This window comes from Amblyomma maculatum, chromosome 10, assembly GCF_055883805.1.
Source record: "Amblyomma maculatum isolate TAMU_Amacu chromosome 10, ASM5588380v1, whole genome shotgun sequence".
Classification (NCBI taxonomy): domain Eukaryota; kingdom Metazoa; phylum Arthropoda; class Arachnida; order Ixodida; family Ixodidae; genus Amblyomma; species Amblyomma maculatum.
Genome location: NC_139353.1, coordinates 24,245,552 through 24,267,998, shown reverse-complemented (window position 1 = coordinate 24,267,998; position 22,447 = coordinate 24,245,552). Strand labels below are relative to the sequence as shown.

General features: G+C 42.4%; 1 protein-coding gene across 1 annotated transcript; it reads right to left on the bottom strand.

Annotated features, from left to right (window-relative positions):
- Positions 1-678: 678 nt before the first annotated feature.
- LOC146175885 (2-oxoadipate dehydrogenase complex component E1) lies at positions 679-22,430 on the bottom strand. The gene is made up of 22 exons (XM_084582250.1): positions 21,574-22,430; positions 19,146-19,260; positions 18,931-19,066; positions 18,747-18,857; positions 18,557-18,668; positions 18,371-18,468; positions 16,811-16,874; positions 16,670-16,743; positions 15,017-15,273; positions 14,229-14,304; positions 11,400-11,591; positions 10,831-10,932; positions 9,435-9,566; positions 9,226-9,346; positions 8,841-8,992; positions 7,023-7,179; positions 6,460-6,560; positions 5,880-5,981; positions 4,714-4,959; positions 3,156-3,219; positions 2,897-2,982; positions 679-1,138 (listed from the first exon to the last, which is right to left on the bottom strand). Exons 1-22 carry the CDS (start codon positions 21,683-21,685, stop codon positions 1,034-1,036), a joined length of 2,715 nt encoding a protein of 904 aa, XP_084438376.1. The 5' UTR covers positions 21,686-22,430; the 3' UTR covers positions 679-1,033.
- Between the last annotated feature and the right edge of the window lie 17 nt (positions 22,431-22,447).

The following is a 22,447-nucleotide window of genomic DNA, read 5'->3' as shown; positions in this document are numbered from 1 at the left end:
TTCTGCAATGCTTGTTCACCCTTGTACACCCTTGTTCTGCAATGCCTGCATAACAGCCGAGGTTTCGACTGAGTCAAATGATTTATCATAATCTATGTCTATAGGAGTTTGTCATATTCTGTACAATCTCCACCCCCTGGTTCATAGTGTGGATATGATCTACTGTTGACTAGCCCTTACCAAAGCCTGTCTGGTCCTCTGGTTGATTGGAGTTCAATGTTGTCCTGATTCTCATTATTTTATTATTTTAGTAAACCAATTGGTCTAATTTTTTGAGTCCTTGATGCCCAATTTCTCATGGATTAAGATAATGCTAGTGTTCTTCCAAGATCCTGGTACCGTTGAGGTCATTAGGCATGGCGTGCACAGGCTGGCTAGTCTTTTTAGCATTATCTCTGCACCGTCCTTCATCAAATCTGTATTACCCAATTCTCCCAGCTGCTTTCCTCCTTTTCATAGCTTCTAATGACATCTTTTCTGCCTACGCTGCACTGTTTTGCAGCCTAGGCACAAAAACAGGATTGTGGACAATGATGATACACAATCAGATGTTATGTTTGATGATGTCATGCGCCTACCTGTGTTACAGATGTCTCAAAATGTTTGCGGACTCTCTGTGTTCAAGCAGAGGCTCCCAGGTTTACCTTTAATCCTTCTCCCAAATGAAGTACACAAAAGGCCATTTTGATTTGCTCTTTATTCAAGGTGACGTGTGGACTTCATGTCATACATGATTAACACATCTAGCTGTCACATGATAAAACAGTACACGATAAAATCAATGCTTAATTCAAAATTGAACAAATGAACAAGTTTTGTACTGCACTCAGTAATGGTTCATGTGTACCGAGTCCTTTCTTTCAGTAGAAAGTACAGGAATGTTTGCACATCACTTACAGTTGAACCATTCTCGTAACAAAAGGTCCCCAGGCACTTTGTTCCCAAAATGTCGGTAAAAACATAAACCATGGCACACATGTTGAGTCGGCATGTGATCCACACAAGCTGCGCACTGTGGTAAGATTCAATTGCATCAGCTGGCGAATGCTTTCTGCAAGATTTCTTGGCACTCTCTTTGGTGAACCTGTCCTACTCCAACTGCAGGCACGCCCAGGTTCGCTCGTCCAGCATACTTAATCTGAGAGGGAACAAAAAGGTAAACGCCATTGAAATAGGCTACACACACACACCTGGAGAATGAAAGCGAAATAAGTGAAATTTTAGGGCAAGCAGATGGCAGCGGGTTAGAGGCTGCCCCTCACAACAGGAAGAATTCACATATGCTGCGATGCTTGCAGTCCATTTTCATTATGCAGCAGAAATTAAAGCGCCTTTGTAACTAAAATCATAATTAGGTAAAAAAGAAATGTTGGTGAGAAATAACTCCTAGAAAAAAAAATATCAAACCTCTCAGATTTTTGCATACTACTCGTAAGTGTTAGCAAACAAATGAAGGGGAAATTAGGAGCTCAGTTATGAGGATACACAGAAAGGAGCCAAGAGCCACTCGGATCCCACCGATGGCATGTGGTTGTTTTTTCTTCTATTTTCTAATCCAATACCCCTCTGCCTACTGCATAAACCGAAATATAGGCCGAGATTTCTTCTTCTAGAAAGCACGCTAAAGTTTCCCCTCAACTTATATAGCGGTCTTTAGCAAAATGCAAGGCACAGTCTGCCAACAGGTGGCGAGCCTCCTTGCGAACGGATGTTAGTTGATTATACCGAAGCTGTATGGGTGTTCTGAAGTTGCTTACATTCTTCTTTAGTCCCTGGCGTATTTTTCCTCGCGTGCACTCTTTCGTTTGACCTAAAATCGGAAATAACCCCTTAATCGCAATGAGCAGCGTTGCGTGGAGGCAGATAATAGCGACTTTCTAGAAAAAAAGTTGGAGTTCGCCGCAGTGAATGGCAACATGGCTGTTTGCTCAGCAACAGTTTAGTGTTTCAGAAAAGCACATGAGGTATTAGCATGGACAAGGTCAGCTGTTCATGCGCAAACCTTCAAGAAATGCTGCATAAACAACAAGCTTGATGGAACTAGTTGATGGACCGTGGGAGGTGACGAGTGACAGAGTCATCTTTCGACGGTGCTGGTGAAAGTTTGAAGTAAGATCATAGCTCCGGTGATGCAGGGATGCAGCCGATATTCTAAATAAATGTGTTCCGGATATTTTGTTTTCTTTATTTTTCCTCTTTTTTCACTTTGAAATAAGGGGGTTGATACATATTCTCACTCGACCTATACACGGTTTATATAGTAGTTATTACTCAACATTTATCATCAACAACAACAAAATGACTTAAACTTTACTTTGCAATTAGCTTAACATGGGCTTCAAATTAGGCTGCCTTAACGGTCAGAGGGTTATTATCACACAGTTCTCACCCTCCCCGTAAGACCTCATTGTATGTGGCACTCGCGGCATCACAAAACGTTCGTCTGCTGCTATGGTGGAGGGTAGAGCTCATGAACACAACTAAGGATAGGTTACACGTAACACAAATAGCTAAGAAAGTATAAGAAGGTTAAAAAGCCGTCAACGTAGCCCAGTGGCAGAGTGCCGGACGTGAAGTTCGGAGGTTCGGATCCCACCAGCAGCATGTGGTTGTTGTTTCTTCTACTTTTTAATTATATCCACAATTAATTATTACTTCATATTCATCGACCCCTAAAGGAATAACCTATGCTTTCCTTTGTAAGACTGGCTACTGGCTGCTTTTTTAGTAAATAATAGGTGTTAGATCACACAGAAGCTAAAAAAATAAAGAAAAAGTTTCATTTTGTGCTTACAAAACCTGAACTGGTCTCAAGCTTCCTCACAATGTGCGTCGACTACATCGTATCTTCAGGACCCAAGTATTTAGAATTTTACCACAAGCTTGTTTTCCTTACCTGTCTTCCCAAGAGGTTTTGGAAGCGTGGCTGCACAAAGAACCATGGGCCCATGTTCCTGTGCTCTTCCTGGCACCAGATGAACTCTGAGCAAATTAATGAAACAAAAGCACAAATTATAGATACTCTGGCTTGCTCATTTTACCATACAAATTAGCTGTCAGTAAGCAAGCTCAAGCCTTCAAGTGCGACTGCTCTGTGCACTCTATAACTAGGCATGTGGTATAGCCCTGTAATCCAACAAAAGGAGTGTGCGCACCTTTGGCCTGAGTGTACTTGGCAAGTTCATCCGAAAGTTCTTTGGCTGGGAAGGGGCACAGGGCCTGAAAGGGAAGTTCTCTTTTTAAGATGCTGAAACAACAACAAACAAAAGACTGGACAGGGCAAGCAACAAGAGAGCTAGAATTTTGCAACACTGAGGCTTGAAATGACGCCGGGAGCTTTACGAAAGAAAGTGAAAAAAAAAGCGTGCATGATTTGTGCCACAATCCAACTAAGAAACACTGTGTTGCTGATGTGCAAAGCAACAGAAATGAGCGTTCATGAAAGTTCATGGCAAGGTGTAACAGTTTGTTCCCTCTGCACTAGATAACTGCTCTAGCAGTGCACTGAAAACCCATCAGCTTGGCTTTGCCATTTAATTTCATGAGATAAAAATTGAGCTTCTTATTTTAATGCACAACACGGCATGTTCTATGAACAACAATATAAGGATGCCGTTCTGTGTTACATGTGCTATTCCATGCACATGCATGTCCAGAAATGGACGAGGTAAATTAAGAGACGGGAGATGGGGGACGAAAAAATCAGATTTTCTAGCTACATTATTCATTGCTAAGGCTGCCTTGATATAACAATGCTCTTTGTCATACATAGTGCATCGCAGATTGAGGAATGAGATTGTACTTGACATACAGCTCAAACTTTTTATTTTCACGCTAGTAATATATTGTAGCGTATGGATCGATTCTGTACTCTTCATTAGTTCACGCTTGTTGCTGCGAGATACTGCTTTATCATTTTATTTGTCGCGCAAGATGCACTGAGATGTATTTCGAATGACTCCAGCCACTCGTGTGTGTTTCTACAATTTTCAAGGTTGTGCTAGTCACCGTTTGCAGTTTTGTCTAGATGTTTCTTCACCACCTTTAAATTGAGTGCTGAAGAGTGAAATGGAAATTCTTTATTTGACAACGGACGAGCACATTCGCTGCTATCGCCGCCGCCGAGTTGCTTAATTTTTTTGGAGCGCAAGTCAGCCCAAAATAAAAAGCTTATTTAAGCGAAATCCAAGTCTGTTCAACGTTGCCTACGGCCTCGTCACTACTACGTGACAATATGCTGCAGGTATGCATACTGGGAAAAAAAAAAGAAAAAAAGTTCAGCTCTCGTTCATGATAACAGTTCCCTTTGTCTGTTTGCATTCATTTCATTCCATTAGCATCTAATGGTATAGTAATGGCAACAGCATCAAATGTCCCGTCGCCATCTCCTTAGCTCCCATTTCTTACGTCCACTGCGGGACTCCCACATTCCTCCAATTAACCCAGCCCTGTGCCAGCTGCGATTATCCTACCTTTGCATGCTTCCTAACCTTATTCATTGGTCCGATTCTCTGCCATACCTCTGTTTGCGTTTTTTTTTTGTTATTCTCGTAAACCACTGGTTTTCTGTTCACCATATCACATGTCCTGCCCACATCATTTCCTTTGTATTTCAGCTAGGATAACTCTTGTCTGCTCCCCAAATTGGTCTTGTGTGTAGTCCTACAGTCTGATTTCAAGCCGGTGATGCACCCCGCTAGACAGATCCCTCACCTCCAGACGGATGATGGCCGTATCCTTGTCCCTGCCTAGTTCGGCCCTGTGCTTGGCCAATGCGTAGTAGTGCTTGCCACTACACAGCAGCACCCTGGTGGCACCCAGCCGGGGCTCTGGGTCTGAGAGGACGGGCTGGAAGGTTTTTCCTGGTGCCATGTCCTCTAGGGAAGAGGTGGCTTCTGGGTGGCGAAGCAGGATCTTGGGGGATGCCACCACCAGCGGCTTGCGGAAGTTTCTCACCATCTGCACAATGGATCAGCCGGTGCTTGTTATTTCGGTTGCTAGTTGTCTTTGTTTTATACTCGTGCACACGGCCGATCATAACGATTTGCCTGCAAAAAGAGAAAACCCAGCAAGGCGGCAGTCTCATGCAAGAAGCAGTCGAGTGTATGGGTTTGGGAATGGCTTGATTGCTTGCTGAAACTGAAATTTACTTCCCAATCATTACAAAAATGAGTACAATAGCTACTAAATGTAAAAAAAAAAAGGAAACCACTACAGTATGGATGAAGCAGAAAGCATTCAAGATGTTAAGCGATTTGCATTTTTTGAGCGCCGGCCACTTTTGTCTCTGCTGTGCTGCACAGTGTTTTTCCTCCCTCACTTTTTTTTTCTTCTGATTTCAGAACAAACAGTGCCTTGTGTCTGAAGGAACTAACGAAGGTTCCTTCTGCAAAAAGCATGGCCGCTATTTTCACAGGGCAGGACACCAGCAAGATTACATGCAGGGCATGTCAGTTGCCCCAATCATTCAGGCTTCATCAGCGGTGCTGTCGTCGGTTGCACTAACCTGTGAAGTTGAGCCTACGTTTTCAATTTTACTGCTATTACCAATAATAAGTTTATGAATTAATATGAGGATGTCATAAAACAGTTCAAGGAAGCTAAGCTCACCATACTGAGAGCTGTCCTCACACACATGTAGCAAGGTTGTTTCTTTTGTTTTTTTGAACAAAAAGCGTTTTCACCCCCCCCCCTCCCCCCTCTTCTTCCCTCGAACAACTAGATGTAGTAGGAAAGTAATCACTTATTAACATGCATTCAAATGCAGCTGTACTAGCTAGCTTGGGTGACTAGCAGTGGTATAATGTGTGGAGGAGGTACTGATGCAGTTTATCGAGAGACAGCCAAGCACTTTCTGTATTCGGGTCGCCAGACTCTACCTGTCGCCTCAAAAGGTGGAAGTACTGGGCTGGAGTCGTAGGATTCACAAATCCAAAATTGACATCATCCCCGTCCACAGCATCTTCTTTACTGTCAGTCATCTGAAAACATGTGCACAAGCTCAAGTCACTTTGCATAGCAGGCACACTTGAAACAAGCATACTATGTAACAGAATAAGGGGTCTCTAATTATTAGGCTTAATTTTATGTTTTCAAGCACTTTTACAGTGTGGAAACATTTAAGATGTCTTTAATCACATTTTTATTTGGCAAGATATGAGCCATAGGATGTTGGGACTACTGAAACTTTACATTTCATAAGAAAAAGCCAAATTTCTTATCTCCTGTTTAAGCTATGTGGCTTCTCTTGCAACTGTTTCAGGCTCTTAAATCAATGACATTGGTGTTGCAAGCGCTAACCCTCTTATGAACCAAAGCATTATAAAGAAAGGAAACAAGGTTTCAACATATGTGTTAACAGCTATACTTTGCTGCTGACTTTGCTATCAAGGCTAGCTCACACTTTCCAATGGGGATATATAGCTGCGACAGGTGACTTCCGAATAATGCACCACATACCTGTAAAAATCTCTCAATGCGGCATGACGAGTGCTCGGGACCCGCTCCATCGAAGCCATGCGGCAGCAAAACCACCATCCCACTTTGTAGGAACCATTTGGCTGCAAACACAAGACAGAGGCATTAGGGTGTTTTCTCCTGCGTTTACTCCGTAACATGCAAAACACAAGGCAAACATAATCCATGGCATATGTGGTATACCAAGAAAGAAATTTGAAACCAAAAAGGAGGGCAAACTACATAGTTCCAAGGCTGAGATGGCATTTTCTTTTTTGGTCCACAGTAAGTGCATGCTTGAATTGTGAAAAGGCAGCTTGTTTAGTATGCTTTACCTTACTTACGAATGACTGCAGCACACCCACTATGCTTCCGATTCACCTTTCTTTTCGTAACCTGTATTTCAATTCCAACTATCATTGCAAGTGCTTTTCAATACGAATTAAAAAGGACATTTTGTGCACATGAATAAGAAAGAGTATGCAAATGAAGTGAACAGGCTGATGACATGACAGTAAGGACCAACAATCTAGGTTCTAGACAGGTCAGTACAAAATGAAACTGACCTTCACCGGATGTGACAAATGTGTCGATGACGACTTGCGCACTGTTGTGGAAGTCTCCAAACTGGGCCTCCCATATCACAAGGGTTTTGGGGGTTTCCAGGCTGAAGCCATACTCAAAGGACAGCACTGCCTCTTCTGACAGAGGACTGTTCACAACCTGAAAAGCAGGGGAAGAAGTAATTACCTGGGATGATCTAGAAATGCACTGCAAATGCAACAATAGCCTAATGCATAAAAATAATTACTACAAGCAACTCTTATCCGGTCAAAAGAAAGAAGTTCATTTTTTTTATTTAGCCCTCTCAGGTTTCATTTCTTGGTTCCATCAAAAAGAAATACATTTTCCATTTAAATGGTATATTCAGGTCCTAAAAAGACTACTTGTTATTTTTCAGCACCGAATAGTGGCAGGTGACTTTTTGCATTGATGTGCAAAGCTTCATACAAAATGTCATAACTGAGCCAAAGCAACATCGAATTTATCAACACCCAAACGAAATGATTTCTATTTTGAAGGTTTACATAACATTTAAAATGGACCTATTTCATAATTAATTGGCTTTCTCACATTGCAAGTTGCACTAATCATGGCTTCACTGACCATCAATAGACAAGAATAAAGCATTGAAATTTCAAGCTACTCCCTCACAAGTGCATGCAGAGCTGTGAAGGTAACCAAGTGAATATATTCCGCTGCATCAAGTGCACAAACTACGGTTATAATATAAAGTTCTAACTATTTTGGTCTTCCACCATTAGTAGAGCATGCAGCACTGAGTTGAACCTGACTCAACGTCTATGACGGTGGTCCAACGTCTGTATAAATATAGCACATTACATGCTACCTTGCTCACTGTTTTGCAAACTGCTAGTACTTCTGCTGTGTTTGCTGTAAGGCATAAAAAGAAAAGAAGAAAAAAAAAAAGCAATTTATGCAAAGTTTGGTTTATGCTATTTATATTCCCAAAGCGCCTCAGGCTATAAGGGACGCTGTAATGGAGGGCTGCAGAAATTTTGACCACCTGCACTGACACTGCACAGCACATGGGCACCTTGCTTATCGCCTACATGAAAAAGTAACCGTCGCAGCCAAGGTTCGATCCCGCATCCTTGAATTCAGCAGTCCAGCATTCAAACCACTGAGCCACCGCGGCAGCAAATTTATTTCAAAGGATGCGAAATTCACTTGAATTTACAAAGACATTACTACTAGGTGCAGCAGGCACTCAGGACAAGCTGCGAGCTTGCTTTGTACACAAGTGTGCATCTCAATTAGGGGTAAGTTAACAGAGTAGATTTAAGAACGTTTCTGATTTAAAGGAACACTGAGGGAGTGTCCATCAAATTTTTGTTCTTTGTGGCCAAATTTTTGTTCTTTGTGAAATAACAAAATGGCTCTTCGTGGCCATGCTGATGCCTGTTTGGCAACAAAAGACAAATAAGGTGAGAAAAAACAGGATTTCAAAATCAAACATTTTTTTCTCGGCACGTGGTTTGAACTTGTAACATTCAGCGATAATGACTACTCCAGAGTCACATTTCAAAGTAATTTGCGGTGTACTATCCAGCCTCAGAGACCAGCATGCAAAAACTGCTTTGATGCCACCAGTGTGGCATCAAAGCAGTTTTTGATATCACAAAAAGCTTGCATTTCAACTTTAGATCTTCTACCTTTTACATAGCTTATATAAGCTTCATTTCGAGGGAAAGTAGTGTTTTTGTCACTAGAATGCAGTATAGTATTGTATCGCTACAGACCAACTTCAGTTTACACTGCGTGTTTGCTAATGCCACGTGAACACGGTAGGAGTAGCTAACCTCATAGTGGCCCTGTGGTCCACGCTCAGGTGGAAGGTTTAGGTTGTTGAGTGGAATGAGGTGCTGCTCGTTTGTGCGGTCGACGAGAATGGCGTGCCTCTGGCTGAATGTCCCACGGCCAACATCTTGCCCGCAGATGCGAACGTTGAACCCTGGCAGGTTGAAAAAGCAGAGCGCATCACAGTTTTAGTTATGTTCAGACACACTCAGACAGTCTTCACTTGAGCAAAACAACTGTACAAGAAAAGGAAAAATCTCAGTACGCTGCCTATCTACCTGTACAGGTAGCCTATCTAGCTACCTGTTTTCTAACCATCAACAGGGCAGACATGTGACGGTGCTCTGGCATGGTAAAATAAACACCTGCAAGCATCACAAAACTCACCTTGATACAGCAGGGAACCCACAGCAAGCGCTTCTGCAGTGGCCCACTCGAGGCTTCTGCCTTCTTCGATCTTGCGAAGACGTTCATTGATTAGAACCTTGACCAGGTGCGGATGAACAGTCTGCGGAAATAGAGTGCAATGCTTGTTACAGGTGAAAGTCAAGAGACTGGGGTCACAAGTGGAGACTGCTTGAGGTGTGACAACTTACTGCCTCACGGGGAACCTGCACCGATCTCGCTCCCACGTACTTCAGCACGTTGGGCTCCACACCTGTGTCCCAGTAGGTGACCGCTGAGGGGGCCTGGGCCATGCCACTCCACCGGCCTTGGAACCTGGGGAACTGTGCGCAAGAGACATGGCTCTAGACATCGGATGGCTGCATGCACCAACCAGAACTTGAAAGATGTCGCCACTTCTACTTTCAACACTAAGCCAGACTGCGGGATTATTATGGTGTAATTTAATCTTCCTAGTGAATGATTTGTGGAGAAAAAATGCCAGTATATTCGAGGTATTTCATACAATAGACAATGTTACAGTGTATGCAGCACTTCTTGTGTGCTAGTCTCAGCGGTTGCTTGTCATTCAAAAAGGTGGTGTGGCCTTGACCTGATTAAGTGTAGGTGTCCACCATTTTGCTGTGCTCACCCAAAAGCATACCCGGTGGTCGAGTACTCCGGCACAGTAGTTGGGCAGTGGTTAAGATGCCCGACTACTGTGCTGGAGCACCCGGATTCGATCCCGACCCCTGGTGGCTGCGTTTCGATGGAGGTGAAACAGAGAGGCATCCATGTGCTGTGCGATGTCAGTGCACAAAGATCCTGAGGTGGTCGAAATTATTCCGTAGACCTCCACTACGGCTCCTCTTTCTCTCTTTCCATATTCACTCCCACCCTCCTCCCTTCCCTTAAGGCAAGGTTCAAGTGTCCACAAAACATACTGTGCCTTTCCTTTCCTGTGAACCAATTATTATTATCGTTATTCCTTCCCCAAAGCCTAAATTAAAGAAAAAATACGAAAAAAAAGTGATTGAAAAGGGGGGTGTTTTTTGGTGTTACAGGGGCTATCGTGGCTACTTTCAAGGTGAAGCTTGGGCACCCCCTAATTCAAACCATCAAACACGCATAACCATGCTTAACACAGCTTTCACTTGTATCACTAGGTTCAAGCCATGCTTAAACCTCCACAATTTTTTCACCACACAATTGGGTGTTACACAAGCCAAATTTAAATTAACAAGTCTCCAGTATTGTCACTCAGTACAGTACACAAGATCAGAGCTCAACAGCAGGTACTACTCGATTAAAGAGGCAAACACTTTTGGGCACCAAGTATATATAATAGAATTCACAAAAAAGTGAAGTCTCCACTAATGAATCAATAACAATGATTGCCTCTGTGTCCAAAACCAGTATGTACTGGTTTTGATACTTGTGACTGATGTGAGGCAAAACAATGATGTAACCTGATGCTGTACGTGTTCTATTGTGTTCTGAAGATTAGGCTCCTCTTAGTACTAATCTGCACTTCATTCACAACAAAAGATGCTAAAACAAAACAAAACAAAAAGCAAGTCAGTTCATACACTCATTCAACCAGCGTACCGTTGGAATGTAGCTTTCAATCATCTTGAAATGTTCACCCAAAAATTCCATATGGTCGGCCACAATTTTTTGTCTCTCGGAGGCATCAAGGCTTCCCTCATCCTGTGCAGACAAAAAGTGAAGACATTGAAAGATTAGTATCGACAACTTGCGCACCATCTAAAAAAATTTCACAACATCTGCTTCTTATCGTGACAAATGAAACACTGGCTGCTCATAATTTCAATGTGGCCTCAAGCTCAGCAAGGTGGCTGTCTTTTTTTTTTGTACCTAGCTGTACCTGCATTCTCACTGTGATTGACACCACACGAGTGAAATCATCCCGAGGATAGAAAATGTCTCATCTCATCATGTAAAGAGGGATAACACTTAGCAATGAACAGTTGTGCCAAACCATGGTGTCCAGGCACCAATGGCAAGGAAACGTGCAGCTTGACCAAAGCGATACTTTGGTTCTGAGACTCAGTTCAGTTCAGTCGTTTCCGACTCTCCGTGACCCTATGGACCATGTCACGCCACGCTTTCCGGTCTCTGCTACAATAGCAAATGTGCACCATGGCACTGCTTACCTGCAGTTTCTTTGCATAGTCATTGGGCACGCTGTCCCTGGCATGGATGGCATCATACATGAGTGGATTGGTAAATGTGGGGTCATCCATCTCATTGTGTCCCCAACGGCGGAAGCAGAGCATATCAAGGAGAATGTCGTCGTTAAACTTCTCTCTGAATTCCATGGCCAGCTGGGTCGCTAAAGCCACAGCCTGAAAATTTGACAACATTGTGAATATATCTTTCACGTGATGACTCGCAGCTGTCAAATTCACTTAAATGTGAAGCAGTGGAGAGAAGTGCATAAAAGGAGCATATATTCTATGGCATGCATCCATTCATATTAAAAATACCCCCCACAGGAGAAAATGTGGCGATACAGCAAAAGCAAGACTGAAACCCCTCTCTGTCATTTATATGGCTGACTTTATAGGAATAAATGAAAACCAGCACATAACCTGAATATTTACCTCAGGTTATCATATGTACAGTGTTCTGCCACTTTATTGGAACAGTTTTGAAAAATTCTGCCGCCTCAACTGGATGCTCATTTGTGCTGAAACCGTGCACAATGCTTGCACGTTGTTGACTTTTTGTTACGTAGTGATTCTTACCTGGTTTGGCCATGCATGATGAAAAACCAGAAACATATGCGACGAGATTGAGGAACAAAAGCGCGAACGCAGAGTTTCTGGCAAACGGCAATTGTGGCGCCATCTGGCATTGCTTAAGGAAAGCGCCACGGTTCAAAAGCACCCAGGCAAATGTGGCACATTTTCCTAATGATGCAAGATGGCGCCACTGTTGCCCTTAGCCGGGAAATTGGTGTTCGCGTCTTTTGCTTCTTCAGTCTCATCACCGACGGTTCTGGCATCTTATCATGCGGGGCCAAACCAGCTAAGCACCACTGTAAGACTTACTACGCAATAGAAGGGTCAACAACGCCTACAGCTTTCTGCGCATCTTTTTTTTTTCAAAACAATTCTGATAAAGTTGCAGAACACTTTACACTGCTATGGAGTGCATCATAGTGACACACAATGAAATACTTGTGAGAGTCATTTAAAATTGTTCTGGAAACTTTTTCCAAATTCCAACGTTTAGTGCCCTTCTCAAATACTTATGAGCTTCTGAACAGCAGCTAGTTCTCACATTTCTAGACATCCATAATGCTCACTATAGAACTCCAACTAGTGTAGTGCTCATCCACATTTAATGCCTAACTATCATATGAATGCACTTAGGAGGTTCCATATGTTCCTTTGTAGAAAGGACGAAATATAGAAGCACCCAAGGACCAGGCCTATGCTCTTTATGTCATGCACTTGAATAGAAATGGTCTCAAAGCAGGAAAGAGGAACAAATAGAGAAAAGAAGGAAAAGGCTTGTACACGAGACGATGCAATAAACTTGTTTCTTACTCTGGCTTGAAATCCGACAGAAATGATTGCAAGGCTATCTCAATGCATTTTTGATCTCTAAGCATTAAAGAGCTGAACTGCATTATATTCAAGAAAGGAAATGGTTGCTGTAATGCTTTTGTGGGCATGAAAGGCTGGTACAGAAAGAAAGAGACAGCAACATAAAGGAAGGTGACGTCTGTGAAGACATTTGAGGTCAATTATAGATATTTTTCCTGAGCTTTTTACATAGCAGAGATGTCATAAAAAGCAATGCAATCATGACTTGCTAAAGCAAGCATGCTGGAAAAAAGTTCAGGCAGAACCCTGAGGAATCAGGCGAGAGGAGTGTAAAATGAAGGTTAAAAACAAAAACAGTGCAAATTATTTGCCAAGAATTAAGGCTTGCGCTTACTGTATTAGAGGTGGTTTTATTAACACTGACAGGTGCAACATAAAATAAGACCATAAGGTGAAAAATTAATAGCCTGGTGTGCTGCATGTGACCCCGAGAGCAAAACCTAAGATATCATGTAAGCCACAAGAACCTGAAGCCTCATAGCAGCCTTGGTGCCCCAACTTGGATTGGGAGATACACAGCATTGGTGCTGTTAAGGAAGTGTGACATACACCTTTCAATATGACTCGGCCTGCCGATGTTGTGAATCACCCTCAGGCATCCAAACTTCTGCTCAGTTATATAATCATTTGCTTCTAGTACTTTCAAGCGATGTCCTTCTCTCTATTATCGAATAATAGTAGCTTGTTGGGCCAGTTGGTGCATGGTATGTGGAAAAAAACCAGCGGAAAAGACGTGTTCACAAGGAGAAGTACACAGGACGAGCGTCGTCCTGTGTTCTTCTCCTTGTGAACGTGTCCTTTCCACTGTTTTTTTTCCACATCCTTCTTTGTTGTCTGTACTTTGTAAGGGAGCAAAGGAGAGCACAAAATCATGTTGAAAGCAATTAAATACTTTCTTAGACATTTCATGAATGCTCGTGAAATAAATTCCTAGCACTGTATTTAACCTTTGCCAGAATTAAGTATAACTTGATTGAAACAATTTTTTTAGTACATGATACCACTCCGCACAAATAACAGTTTTTGCCGCAACTCACTGCTGCCCTCCAATCAAGTCACTATCTCGAAGTCTCCTCCCGATCCACAAAGCAAAATAACTGCCTATGCTGTTGTTTGCCGTGGCTAGTGCCCATGCTTTAGTAAAGAACATCAACTGATTCTTCTTTCCTAACTACAGGAAAAAGTAGCGCACGCACGTCTAAGCCATCCAGCATGGATGTGCGGAAACAAAAGCTATACGTGATGTTTTTAGGCAGGCAAGCGGCTACCTTCTTTACATGCTAATACACAGAACTTCCTAGATATGCACAACACTATTCTTGGCAAAAAGAATTTTCATTCTGACGGTGTAACAAAGGTTAGCCATACCTCTGGGTCATCTCCATTCACATGTATCACAGGAGCATCAATCATCTTCATGATATCACTGACGTAAGCCGACGACCTATTACAAGAACAGGAGGAAAAGTTGTTCTTAGTCCACGTATAAGCCAACTAGATAGCTTGAGCTTCATTCACAACATCACAAAAAAAAAAAAAGTTTTTTTTTTTTCTACAGCATGTTGCAAGTATGTCGTGCATGCTACTTAAGTTGCAGTAACAAAACAAATAACACTACATGCAAGCAACATATACCAGGCTTGGTCAAAAGGGTAGAACATGATGCAAGCTCCAGATCATAGTGCCAGCCCCAGAAACTGCAGTCAATGCGACCTAGCACTTAGCATGTCTGGTTTTTAAAACACCGTGCCAAGTGCTTGCAATACTGGCCAATTTTGTCACTTATGAGCCCAACTGACAGTGGCTTCTATTGTTGAATGCTATCACGTACACTGATCTCTGTTTTCCATGGGGAACCTAGGATTAAGAGCATGATTAAGAATAAAATTTTTATATGGCCAATATACCACAACACTGGTATCAGCTTCACTCGTCAGTCCTCACGACTGCAAGAAACTGGGTCACGTTCATTTTGCCTAAATCGTGCAGCAAAAAGAAAGCCCAAAAACCTCTCACAACATCAAATGACAATGGTATATGTGCGGACAAAAACTTTCACGGCGTCCGACGAGACCATTGTTTGTATTATTTAAGTTTGCATCACACACAGGTTTTTAATAGTACTAATAGCTTTTGCAAGGTGCAAAGTTGGTCACCTGCCATAATTTGATGGTGTGGTGAATCCAATTTGGTTGTTGACCACCAGGTGAAGGGAGCCGCCCACGGTGAATTTTGGCAGTCTCGACATGGCAACGGTTTCCATGATAACACCCTGGGCTGCAAACGACGCATCACCGTGGATCTGGACGGGCAGTGCTGGGTATTTTCCACTCCACGAATTCTTGGCATATTTTACAGGGTCCAAGCTCTGCAGTCGTGCCCGTGCTTTTCCCACTGCCACGGGACTAACACCCTGGTTCACAGAAACAGGAAATACACAGATTAAAGCTTCTATGTAGGTAATGCAGTTAGCTGCAATATATGTTTGCAAAGAAGTGTGATGTGCATTCAAGCGTAGATTATTTAGGCGCAACACATATTTACACTAAAGTACAACTAGCATTTGCAGCTGCTGTAGCTGGTGTTCGACAGTAGGGAACGTGGCTCTTGGGAAGACAATGACAGTGCTCGAAATCTCTCCCTCTTGATCAGAAAGGGTAACAGAGAGTCTTGATTTCATTACCAGTCTCTTTTTCACAGCTGACAACATTCATCACACTGAAATTGCAAACAATGCACATGGAATGCGAAGCGGGATGTCTATATGAAGATGTACACATGAACTGCTGCAGCACCTTGCTTCCGTACAGCTTTTGAGACTATGCAATATGGTACAACACTGAAACAGAACAACTTATTAGTGGACTCTGTTCATCTTTAAATTTTCTTGAGCAATGTGGTTAGAAATATGGTAGGTCAAAAAGTTCATTTTAAAGTTCGTCTAGTGGGCTTTTCCACATTGCATATTTATTATGTATGCGAATAGTGAAATTTTCGAATACAAGTCAAATATGAGTATGGGGAAAAAAAAAATGCCTTTGAATATCAAATTGAATACAGCATTGACTATCATCAGTGAAAAAAAAAACTGGAAAATTAAAAAATAGCAAACACTGCTTGTCTTGTTTATTTCAAAATTCACACAGCATTTGTTAATAAAATTAAACTAGAATTTCACACTAGTGTATATACTGAAAATTTCAATATAAATATTATACAGCATTTCGTAACAAGCATAGCAAGCATAGTCAATTTGTATTCACAATTTATAAAATATTTGCACGCTCTTAATATTTATATGATAACACTGCTATGCGTTGTAATGCCATTAAAACAATGTTAACTTCTACGTCAAATACACAAATGGTGCCTGTATTTGATGTATCAGAAATGTGACAGTTGTCATTTTCTGAATGTACAATGGTAAAAAGCCAACTCAACCAGCCATAAAATGCATATTCTTGAAGTCCAATACATTTAACCACACTGATCAGAATTTAAGAACAATGCAGACTTTTGACGCTGACGGCTTTCATTTTACGATATTGGCACTTAAAATGAAAATAATAATTGATTAGCTAATTATTGCTATTTAATCAACAGTCACCAAGCTCTATCACGCATACGATGTCCACCTTGCTTTAAAACCCACCTGCACAGATCGCACAGGTGTAGTTTTCAATATACCAATTTGAAAACGATTAAAAAAAATCACCCAGAATATAACAAGCAAGGCATTAACCTGCAAAAATCACCCTTTTGCAGAGCAAAATATGTAAGCCGGAATATTTTCGTGAAGTTGTCGTTACCTCTAAATGGGATGGGTTAGGCAGCACAGATGCATGAACGGGGCCAGGGTAACCTTGCAGGTCCACTGATGTGTCTGGAAAAGGCAAATGTGACAAGGTGCTGCAGCTGACAGTCATGAGCACCTCAAGTTAGTAGCTTACTCAGGTGGGAGAGGACATCCCCGCTGCCCTTTGTGCCCGGAGGAACTTCAGGCATGCCTTTCATCTGAAAGAAGTTATGGAATACAAATGCATGTGCATCATCATACACTGCATCACAGCAACTCTTGTGTGTCATACACTAAGTCTCTTTTGCTTCCTTTTGCTACAATCCGTTAAACAGAGAAACTCCTAGCTCTCAAGTTAAAAAAAAAAGACACATAATGGTACTGCTGGGAAAAAGAAAGGATAGGCTGTCCAAATTTGATCATAAGACATTTTGCACATGGAGCAATAATCAACAAGCTTTTTATTTCCAGAAAGAACCAGAAACTCAAAAATTTTCCTTTGTCACTCCCTGTCATTGATTACCATTACCATATTTCTGCCATTGATTACCAGTACTGCATTTTACGGTGTATAAGACTGTTTTCAGACGAAATTTTCGGTAGTGTGTCCTATACAACGATGTGTCTTATGTGCAATTTATTTATTTTTTCGTTTTGCACAATGTTTATAGGCAAACTTTATCATGAAACAACAACTGCAGCGACGCCTGCTATTACAATATTTACAGTGGTTATAGTGTTCTAGAATTGTACAGCCGCCTCACTGGCAGAATGCCAAAAGGTGACAACATCCATGCTCCTCACCCTTTCCACGCTGCCAAGACAAGCCAGACCGAGCTGACTCTCTTTTCCAGTTACGATTTACAACATTGACTGGTGGCTGTTGCATGTGTGTTTTCTTCTTCCTTCATGTGCTTTGCCGCATGCATCAAAGCGCCCACGCGCAGCAACGATCGGCGCAGTGATTATGAGCGCGAAGAGGACGCCTGAGCGCTGTCGCGAGAAATCGGTGACCTCGTAACAAGATGAAACATTTCAAGGCTTTGAGTAATTAATAAAGTTTCTGCACTCACTGAGTGAGAGCTTTTTTTGTGCACATGTGCTGCCTTTTCTATTTTTTTCTATCATTCGCACACGCACGTAACAAATTTTCTTTCAGGCACATAACATGCGATGGTCAAGCAAGCATATATAGCCAAGTCCTATTGCCCTAATCTGAATAAATTAAAGTGCGTCTTATGCAAGGGTGCGTCTAATATATGTACCAATTTTTTTGTTGAAAGCCTCTAAATATGAGGGGTGCATCTTATAAACCAGAAAATATGGGTTCATAGTTGGCTTTTGCCACATCCTTTACTATAACAATAATCTGGAATGCAAATAGTGCTGGCTTCAGCAAAAATCCAGTATGAAGTGTTTATGAAGTATGTAATTAGTGACCCCAAAACAAATCAAGACTTCATCGGTGTTCTTGTCATGCAAACATAATAAGCATTTCTGTGCACCCGCAGTTCTCCTTTTAGCAAAAATTGCAGACCTTCTCTTGTTCAATCTGGTGTCTCAAATGAAGTCTGAAGTGCCTTTTTAGTTCCCAAACATCCACTCTCTAGTTATGTGCAATAGCATGATGGTTGTGCTGTATAGACATGAATTTTTCTTTTTGACTGTTGCCCCCTGAAGCTATTGAATGATTTGAAGAGAAACAACTGCGCACCTTCTGAAACACTTGGACAGGTGGGAAGTCCAGGAGTCCAGTAAGCAGATTAAGTCGCCCTCTATGAGGCATGCCTATGACAATGTCTGTTACTCCATCTGCAAAAAGCAAGCAGCATGTCATGTAAAACACGTTTCCTAGCCACATCTAAAATTAATAAAACGAAAGCGACATGCCAGGACTCACTTTTAGGCGCTTGGCAAAAGAGTTCATAGAAGAAGGTCATCATGCTCTCGGCACCTTCTCCGCCATACCGTTTCACTGTCGAAAATTTAGCTGCCAAAAAATTGTCAAACACCTGAAATCACAGAGCAGTATCGCTATAAGCACGCATTACAAACAACATAGTGATAAAGGAAAAGAAACAGCTTAGTACCTGTGATTTCAACAAGATCTCTGCCATTTTTTTGCGCCTTTCAATAGGTGGTCTTCCTTGGCTAACGAGACTCTCATACCGATCTGCAAACCATGTCCTCCTCTCCTCATCCTGTACAAGGTTGAATGTTCAGATAATCAGCAAATGACATACTGCGCATTGCAAGCTACAATTTCTTGAGTACCATGTGCATAAACTCCACACCAAGGGGACCGCAGTACGCTGCTCTCAGGTTTTCCACGATACTTTCCACATTTCGTCCAGAGACTGTTTCTGTTGGAGTGAGGTTGTACGTCTGCAGCTCGAGGTCTTTGACGTACCTAGGAGAAACAATGGACATACATACAATGATGTAAGTTGACACAGGTACTCAACTTGCTAATAATAAGGCACTCTTACGGTGTCGAAGGAGCTGTGGCGATGGGATTAATCTTCGCAACCTTGTGTCCACATCTTCTGTATGCAGCAACAAGTTCGCGAAGTCTTTGGTCATCTCTGGCAGCTGCATCTATGACTGGCAAACAAAAGGATGCTATGTATTACAAACAAGCTTATGCAAGAGGGCAAGTACCACTACAATGCTAGCAAACGGTGAAGATGTATCAGTTATGTTACAAAAATAAGACATTAGCAAGCACTGCACAAAATATCTATGCAAAGTTTTATGTCCTTACAAATATGATGCCATATAAATTTCAAAACTGACATTATGTAGCAAGCAGCATAAAATTTTTCACTGCCATCTCTACTTTTTCAGTATGCCATAAACCTCCATATTCGTTTTTGTGAGAACTGATATAGGTAAGTGTTTCATATTAGCTAGGCGAAATTCCTTTAGCCACATAGGTGCCACAGAAAGATGGAAAGTTAGGAGAGTTGAATCTGGCTCTTTTCTTTGTTTTATAATGTATGGTTCTTTAGATTTACTTTCACAAGACGGGCATATATCATGTGTTTTTCCATTCAAGTTTTAGTAGCGAAATAACACTCATGTTGTCTTTCTCCCACCTTGGCCATCATTTTTGGCACTAACTACATTGTGAATGGATGACACAGTAATGGCTGTTCTTTTTTTTTATTATTATTATTATTCCATTCATAAATGTATAAAAAATAGTGCAAAGTGGAGTTCTCAGAACACCTGTGAGGAGGGATCAAGGGTAGAAAATGTAGCTTTTTGGCAGTCAAGCGCTAACCGCATGAGGTGACAATTCGCGCTGTCGCACAGTGGGCTGAGGGCCACTAAAGCATTGCCGCTCAGTTTCTGGGTTTTTAGAAAATTTCGCATGTCACCCAGAAGCAGCTCGTGAGACAGCCAATCGCAGAAGGCGTTGGGGTACTGAACTTCCGTTCTGTATTTATTATTATTATTCCTTTTGTGAGTGAAGTTTGTTCTCCTAGTCCGGTTTGAGTGAAAAATCTGCAGACGCTCACTTCGTCTGACCCATGCATATATGAGCGCATCCATACAATCCAGTAAAAGCTTAGTAGGGTAGTAAAGGAAAAAAAAAGGCTAGCATGGCTAGATATTGTATATTTCGAAAGGTGCAGGAGAAGGCCACTGCTTGCAATGCAAGTCTGCATCGCAGTGCAGTAGCGCACCGCTGTGCTGTGACTTTTGTTTTTTAAACGCGAAGTGTTACAAAAAATTTTCTCAATGTTTTACCGTACTTCATGCTGTTTAGTGTTAGAAATGGGATATGGCATAACTGTACTCCCCCTGACCAAATGACGAGGCAGCAGTAACAAAGCAAAGCTGAAAACGCGCCTCTCTGACGCCAAGTCTCGTCGCTCTGTGCACTGGCGGCAATGACAGGTGTTGGTGGCGGTGTCGCACGATGGATTGCCAGGGATTGTCGTTTCATGCGGTTGCCACTTTACTAGTAGAGCAATGCATTGTAACAAATCTGCATAGAGTGACAATCCCAATATATACAGTCTCGTGAGGACATCCTGCATACATTAATATCTTCACATGAAGAGAAGTGTACGAAAAAAAAAGAAAAAAGTAAGAGAGAGGTTAGCTTCTTGGATGTAGTTCTCACCAAATATCCCAATATTGCATATTTGCTTTAAAAGCCATGCATGCATGTTTATAATGTGCATATTTCAAATCGAGCTTTTGCACAACCACTATTGGCCTCTTGTTGCACTAATTACACATATCAACGTTTATTAAAAGTTACGTGTTCAAAATAGGACCTGACATATTAATGACACACACACACACTTTTTCTTTCACAAGTAAATGTATTCAAGTCAGTACTCAGAATTAGTACATGAGGAAAAAGATATTTTCAAGAGTGTGCTGTATATTAATTTGAGAATAAGGCTTGTCACTGCTTAGCTGAGCATCCTTGCATATACGAAACACAGTTTAGACCTGTATACGTGCAATCACGCACCACAAATTTTATCATACATCTGAGCAAAATGCATGCAGTTCTTTAGGACATGCTGGTACAGGGAAATAGTTCCGAGAAAAGGGGGATAGATAACGTAAACCGGCTTGCACTTTTCCGCACGCGTGCAGCCACTATATTACAGGCAGAATCGATGTGAAGTGATCAACGTCCATTCGCGCAAGTTTAAACGGAAGACGTGGACTGATACATAAAACACTCGTGCAGTTGTATTTCCGAAGCAGCAGCCATATCGGTAAAAAAAAAAAAAAAGGCGCGCTGTTCGTCGGTAGCAAGGTCGCGTAAGGTGAGCCGCAAACCTGGCGCGATCGCATGATGCAGTCGTGACTATACGACACCTGTTGCAGGTGCCGCAGGCTCGATCATTAAGCGTATACAGCTACTTCCTAGCTGCGTCTACTTACGATCTTTGGAAAAGCCCCCCGAACTGGACGTGCAGTTCAATCGCAGCAGCCTGGAGACGTGCCATCGCAGAAGTCGTCTGCTTGCCACGTCCAGGCGCGCGAATCGGTTCATGATGTCCGATCAGCTTAGTTGCTCATTCCGACCCTTCAGCAAGCTGCTCGGCTGACTCCTGGTGCGGCGCGTCAACGACCTTTTTTGCGGCCGTGCAGGCTCGTCCCCGTCAAAGTCGCTCGCCGCCGTAGTACTGCGGTCGCCGCAGCCGCCGCAACACGGGGTCGTCTTTCCCCCTCGCACACGTAATACATACGAGTGCGTCCTTGGGAGCTCGCAACCAGTGCGGAGAAGAGCGGTAGCTTTCGCTTTTTTGTCCGATTGTGACGAACCTCCGACGCCTTATCGGAGCGCTTATCTTTACGGGCACTGAGGATTTTGAAACCGTGCCTGCTGAGAAGGGACAATGAGTTCCATTGTCCGGGCAAGACAGTCCACGCTCCAAGCGCATATCCAAAGAACTTAAGTCGGCAAATGTGTTCACAGCCTCTGACAGACTTTCGGAGCTCCCGCCGATCGATCCTCACCTGTGAACTGCTCGCAAGCTCTTACAACGAGAGCAACGAGTTGCTAAACTATATTAATTAGTTCGCATGTTTCAAAGGTCCATGCGCCGAGCAAACGGTGTCCGAACCTTAGCATTCAGGATCTCGAAAGTAGATCACAACAACGATCGGTCAGCTGTTCGCTCTCTTCCTTTGCCGTTCAAACACGGCCGACACGGCAGCGATACCGGTACAAACAACAATAATAAAATAGTACGAGCAGCTTTGGTAATACAAGGCGCACCGCCTCACGACCAGCCACTCACTATGGTACCCT